The 6,914-nt window shown below is 41.4% G+C and overlaps 1 protein-coding gene across 2 annotated transcripts in view; it reads left to right on the forward strand.

Moving 5' to 3' along the window:
• SLC6A13 (solute carrier family 6 (neurotransmitter transporter), member 13) overlaps positions 1–6,914 on the forward strand; it is a 44,130-nt gene that overhangs the window by 17,929 nt on the left and 19,287 nt on the right. The window contains exons 3-4 of one of the 2 annotated variants that reach the window (XM_006771307.2): positions 3,293–3,427; positions 5,882–6,022. In XM_006771307.2, coding sequence (XP_006771370.1) covers positions 3,293–3,427; positions 5,882–6,022 — 276 coding nt within the window. The remainder of the gene's footprint in view (positions 1–3,292; positions 3,428–5,881; positions 6,023–6,914) is intronic. The other variant, XM_006771308.2, reaches the window with a different exon arrangement.

The following is a 6,914-nucleotide window of genomic DNA, read 5'->3' on the forward strand; positions in this document are numbered from 1 at the left end:
CGGAGTATGCCCCATGAGTGTGTCCTTTAAGGATCTGAGGAGCTGCAATCTGGATGGTCCTACCCTGACCACTGGGCGCACTGGCTCCTGGACCTCTAAGGAGGTGCTAATCTAGCCTCTGCCTGAGGCTACCCAGCCGGAGCTCAGCTGTGAAGCAGTGCAAGTTGCCGTGGGGCCTTGGGCCAGCTGCAGTTTGTTAGGTAATTTTCAGATTGCAAAGGGCCAGGCCTTTCATATGCAAAAGCCTCCATGCAAGGCTTGGGGAGGGTGGGGTCCCAGGGGATCAACAGGGCAGAGCGAGCAGTTATGGCTGCTCTCAGTCCTGCCCTCAGAGGCCCTGCTTCTCAGTGTCTGGGCAATTGCTGCAAGCACCCCCGAGAGAAAGCTGCCCTCGAGTTCCGATCGACAGTCCTGTTTCTCCCGTATGATTCTGGGTACCCAGAGACTTGCCCGGAACTGGAGCTCAGAGCTTGAGACTCCCTCCCGATTGAAAAAGACAACTGTGTCCTTAGCCGCCAGCCCTCTCCACATGCGCCTCTGTGCCTCTGTATTTTACTCCTGCACCGCACCTTCTCTGAGTCTTGGTGTGCTTTTCTCTTTCCTTCTAGTTGTAGAATTTCCACTCAGCCAGCCTTCCTGTGGTTCTGGATGATGTCTGTTTTGTCTTTTAGTTGTATTTTTGAAGTGGTTGTGTGAGGCAGCAATCTCCAGTGTTTAACTATGCCGCCATCTTGGTTTCTTTCCTTATTCATGTCTTGGTATTTAAAATGCATTTCTCCTGCCTGGCTGATGTGGCTCAGTGGTTCAGCATTGACCTATGAACCAGGAGGCCACAATTTGATTCCCGACCAGAGCAAAAAGTTCTTATATATTTACATATATATATACTTAGCATTTCTAATATTCATCATTCCTTTGTGTAGATTCATATTTCTATGTGGCATCATTTCCCACTGCCTGAAGGACTTTCTTTAACATTTCTTCTAGTGCAGATCTGCTTACTGGTGATGGAGTCTTTCTGGTTTTGCATGTCTTAGGAAGCATTTGTTTCATTTCCACTTTTGAACAGTATATTTATTGGGTATAGAATTCTAACTTGACAATTTTTTTTCCTTTAGAGCTTTAACAAATGTGCTCCCTCATCACCACCTTCTCACTTGCATTGCTTCCAATGGGAAATAGGATGTCTTCCTTATCTTTGTTCTTCTGTGCATATGTTCTCCCACCCTTTTGGTTCCTTTTAAGATTTCTTGTTAAAAACTCTTAATCGCTGGTTTAAATAATTTGACTACAATGTCCCATGTTCACATTTCTTATTTAGGGGCTCAATGAGCTTCTTGGACCTGTGGATTTATAGTTTTCATCAAATTTGGAAAAGTTTCAACCATTATTTCTTCAAAAAAATTTTGGCCCCTCTCTTTTGTCTCCTTCGGAGCTTCAATTATAAGTATAGTAGGCTACTTAAAGTTATCCCACAGTTCACTGACACCAGTTTGTTTGTTTTAATTCTCTTTTTCCTCTGTGTTTTATTTTGGACTAGAGGCCCAGTGAACGGAATTTGTGCAATGGTGGGAGGTGTGGCCTGTGGGGATTGGCCCACTGTGGGAGCGCTGCTCATCCCGGTCAGCTGAATAGTGCTCCCACTGTGGGAGTGCACTGACCACCAGGGGGAAGCTCCTGGGTTGAGCATCTGCCCCCTGGTGGTCAGTGTGCATCATAGCGACAGGTCAACTGGTCTTTCTGGTCATTCTGCAGTTCAGTCACTGGGCTTTTATTATATAGGATAATTTCTTCTGTGGATCAAGTTCTGCTATGTCTAATCTCCCATTAAGCCTATCCATTGTATTTTTCTTCTTTTTAAAAAATCCTCACGTGAGGACATGTTTTAATTGATTTGAGAGAGAGAAGAAGGCAGAGGGAGATGGAAAGAGAGAAACATCGATCAGTTGCCTCATACATGTGCCCTCATCAGGGATCCAACCTGTAACCTGTGTATGTGCCCTAACTGGGAATAGAACCTGTGACCCTTCCGTGCACAGGATGACACACTAACCACTTAGCAACACTGACCAGGGCCATAGTATTTTTCATCTCATGCATTTTGAGGTTTATTTCTAGAAGTTTGATTTGGATCTTTCAATATCTTTATTCTCTAACTTTTTGAGCCCATGGAACACCATTATAATAACTATGGTATCTTAATGCACTAATCTACTTATTCTAACATCTGTGCAAGTCATGGGTTGGCTTCAATTGATTAATCTATCTACTAATTATGAGTAATATTTTCCTGGTAATTTTTGCTTGGATGTCAGACCTGGTGATTTTGCCTTACTGGTGCTGAGTATTTTTGTATTTCTACAAATATTCTTGAGCTTTTTTTCTGGGATCAGTGAAGTTATTTGATCCTTTGGGTTTTGCTTTTAAGATTTTTAAGATTTGTTAGGCAGAACTAGAGTCGTGCTCAATCTAGGAATAATTATGCCCACAACTGAGGAAATGCCTTCTCTTCCCAATGCCCTTGAGTCCTGAGATTGTCCAGTGTGGCTGGTGGGAACAGTCACTCTTCCAAGCCCTGTGTGAGCACCATAATCTCAAGCTTTTGAATGTTTTTCTCCCTTCACCTTGGGTGGTTTCCTCACACATAAGTGCTGACCAGTACTCAGCTGAAAGCTAGAAGGGGACCCTCTGCAGCTATTTGGATCTCCTGCCCTGTGCAGGTCTCTTCTCTCTGGTACTCTATGAACTCCCCTGTCTACTTTGCCAGATGATAAAGGTCGCTGGTGGAGAAAATGTTAGTACTTCTAGCATCAGTAGACTTCTCTCATGTAATGATTATGAAAACAGAAGCAGAAAGGGCTACTAAAGGGAAATGTAATTTCAGCCCCCTTAACGTTCCTATTTAACTCTAAGAGCAATCCTTTTCTTGAAAATAATTAAAGTCCCTGGGCTGTATTAATGCTCCTGGACATCCATCATTCAGTGAACCCCTTGTTATTGCCACAGGCTATGTGTTATTTAGGCAATAATTGATGTTGATCAGGGAGCAAAACTTGGTAGGTATAGATTGAAACTTCCAAGTGAAAAAAAGGGACTGATTAGATTCTAGGTAACTTGGTGACTCTAGATCTCTGCTATTGTTCCAGACACCTGGACAGATGCCCCCTGCAGTGTTTCATGACCCCCTACCCTGGGATTCTGATGGGCAGTATGGGGTGGAAACTGGAAAAGATGAATGTGGACCATGAGGAGGCTAGTGCTAGGTAATGGACAGCCTGTTTCCCACCCACAGGTGCTTTTTTCATCCCCTACCTCATCTTCCTTTTCACCTGTGGCATTCCTATCTTCCTTTTGGAGACAGCGCTGGGCCAGTACACTAGCCAAGGAGGCATCACAGCTTGGAGGAAGATCTGCCCCATCTTTGAAGGTGAGTACCTGTGTTCTGATTCCGGGGTATCTGCATTGGGGATAATAAAGCTATTTGAAATGACTGAGTGGCTTAGCAGCCATGCTGATTGAGATAAGATTCTGTGTCGTTATGTTAAATCCTCCATTTATGGGTCCAGTACTGAGCTATGGAGAAGATAGTGATGAGGATGGGATAAAGGCTTTAGGTTAAATAAGTAGAGTGCAAAGCTATTTTAGTTATATATTTTAAATATATACTAGTATATATGACAATTATTTTATATTTTCAAAATATATGTAATCAATTATAAAACATTTTAAAAGAGAATTTTAAATAGGAAAAGATAATAAGTCTACCATCTTGACACAACAGCTATTTAAAATTTAGGGTGTTTTATTTCAATATTTCTTTTTATGTAGGATTTTCATAAGTTTCTATTTTGAAATAATTATATATTCACAGAAAGTTGTGTTCTGAGCTCTATTAACTTGGATTCTTACGTTTTCTAAAGATAAAGGTTAGAAAACGCCAACAGATTGTTGGGAACATAAAACGTAAAAACTGAACTGTTTATGTAACAACTGTTTGAACGTATCCCTCAGCCTGGCCTGTGCCCTCTCGCAATCCGGGATCTCTCAGGGGATGTTGGACTGCTGGTCTCTGCCTGGTCCCCCCAGGCCAGGCCGAGGGACCCCACCGGTACATGAATCCATGCACTAGGCCTCTAGTGTTGCATAACTATAGAACAATATCACAAACTGGAAATTGACATTGGTACTATCCACAGACCTTATTCAGATTTCACCAGTTTTCCTTGCACTCATTTGTATAATTCTCTGTAATTTTATCACTCTGGTGTGCAGCTTTGTGTAACCACCACGACAATCAAGATACAGAACTGTTCTATTGCCACAAAGATCTGTTGTGCTCCTCCTCTATAGTCACATTACCCCACCCACCCCGCCCCCAACCTCAAGCAACCACTAATTTGCTCTCACTAATTTGAGAATGTTGTATAGATGGAAACATACAAAATATTACCTCTTGAGATTGGCTTTTTCACTCAGCATGATGCCCTTGAGATTCATCTAGCTTGTTCTTTTATCAATAGTTCATTCTTTTTCATTGTTGAGTAGTATTCCATGGTATGGATATATCACAGTTTAACCATTCACCCATTGAAGAATATTTGGATTGTTTCCAATTTGGGGGGGTGGGTATTTATTTTTGTCTACATAGAGTTTACAAATCTATTACCATAGAATACACACAGTTTATAGCTTTGTTTTACATTCAGTTTATTTTCTATTTTATATACAACATTTAATGATTCTATAAACTTTCAGCAAGTAGATATATTTTAATTTACTTAACAGTTCTTTGTTTTGGGCTTTTTCTTATTTTAAATTACTTATAAAATTGTTAATTTCTGCTATCATGTGTATTTGTTGACATAGATTTCTCCCACCCCCTTTGGGGAATTATTTCTTTGGCATAAATTTGCAGGATTAGGATCACTGGATCAAATGGACAATATAACTGATGTCTCTTAATCTGGCTTATTAAATTGTCCTGTGGAAGTGTTATACTGATTTACAGTGTGGATAGAGATGAGTAAGCATCTTTCCCCTCTATTTTTAATAACTCTGAATTATGTGTGGTTCCCAAACTCCTCCACATATTGGAACTACCTGGGGACCTTCAAAACATCCTGTACCACACCCCCAGATTATGATTTAATTTGTCTGGGGTCTGGTCCAGGCTTTGGAATTTTTAAAGTACCTCCAGGTAATTCTAATATGCAGACAAGCTTGGAAATTATTGAGCTATATCATTTGTAAAAAATTTCACCCGGGCTGTAGTTGCATAATGGTACCTCAGTCTTGTTTGATTTTGCACACCTGCAATTATTAGGGAGGATCTATTTGTATTTTCTCCTATGAAAATTACCTGTTCCTGCTCTTAACAGATGCTTTTATATTTCAGAAATATATCAGACTAATTCTGGGGAACATTAACTATTGGAATCTTGGAGTTAGTCTACACATTTACAAAATAACCTTGACTTGGTGAACTTTCAGAACCTAATAGAGATGTCAGTGCCCAGGAAGCCAAGGCAGGGCAGCAGAGTCTGGGAGAAAGGTCCCCTTCTGAACAGGGCTGTTGGAGCGAGCAGCACACTCCTGCCTGCTGGGGAGAGAGAGGAGAGCTGGGAGCCACGGCTCCAGCATTTCTTCTTCTTCTTTTTGTTTCTTTATTGATTAAGGTATTACATATGTGTCCTTATCCTCCCATTGCCCATCTTATGCCCCCACTCATGCCCTTATGTCTGTCCACTGGTTATGCTTATATCCAGCACTTCTTGTTTTAGGACACTGACAGTGGAGCCCAAACCCTCTGCTAAGCAGCGGCAGGCAGTGTGTGAGAAATCTGTCCACTGTCCCTGGCTCAATTCTGCCCCTTTCCCTCCAGGCATCGGCTATGCCTCCCAGATGATCCTCATCCTCCTCAATGCCTACTACATCATTGTCCTGGCCTGGGCCCTCTTCTACCTCTTTAGCAGCTTCACCATCGACCTTCCCTGGGGAAGCTGCCGCCATGAGTGGAATACAGGTAAGGTCATCTCCAAATCCATTTTCTCCAGCTGCTCTGCCACATGAACCAGGAGTGAGACTGTCCCCTTATTCCAGGCAACCCAACTCCCAGCCATAATTTGGGACTCACTAGAAATCTGGGAAGTGAATACCAAAGATAAGAGTGAGATTTCACTAGCATCAGAGGCCAAATGTATTCAATTAATGTATTATGAATTCATGTATTCAAATAGAACTATTTATGTAGTTTAGCTACTAGTATGTATTTATTCCAGTTTCAAATATTGTTAGCTTGGTATCTGTATATATTGTTTGTACATTTTCTTGTTTCTCATGCCTTCTCTCTGATACTGTTTTAGGTCTTTCCAACTCGCAATTCACCTGGCTTTAACCAGGGAAGGAGCTGTTTTGTATGTCATCAGTATAATTTATAATAGCAATTAATTTTCTCTTGTGCCTGCAAGACTACAAGAGCCACCTGTGACATTAGAACTACTAAGTCTAATGAATTGAAAGTAATGAAAACTTAAAAATACCTAGGGTAGTGCTATCCAAAAGAACTTTGTGATGAGATACTGTCTGGAATAGTAGCCAGCATGTGATTATCGAGTACTTGAAATGTGGCTCATGTATGTGAAGAACTGAATTTTTAAAATGTTTATTTAACTTGAATCATTTAAATGTAAAGAGCCACCTGTGGCTAGGGGCTGCCCTTTGGCTAGCGCAGATGAAGAGCTTACTAGACGTGTCCTGTTTGGGTCTCAGCATCTCGTCTTGTACTCATTGCCCAGATATCTCTCAGGGCCTGTCAGTGAGGCCCTAGCTGTGCTCCTATTAATTTTTCTGGTTCAGGTAAATTACTCAGTTCTGAACTGGAGTTTGAATCAGTTATTAGCCAGGGAGGTGCATTC

The sequence above is a fragment of the Myotis davidii genome, unplaced genomic scaffold (assembly GCF_000327345.1).
Source record: "Myotis davidii unplaced genomic scaffold, ASM32734v1 scaffold944, whole genome shotgun sequence".
Classification (NCBI taxonomy): Eukaryota; Metazoa; Chordata; class Mammalia; order Chiroptera; family Vespertilionidae; genus Myotis; species Myotis davidii.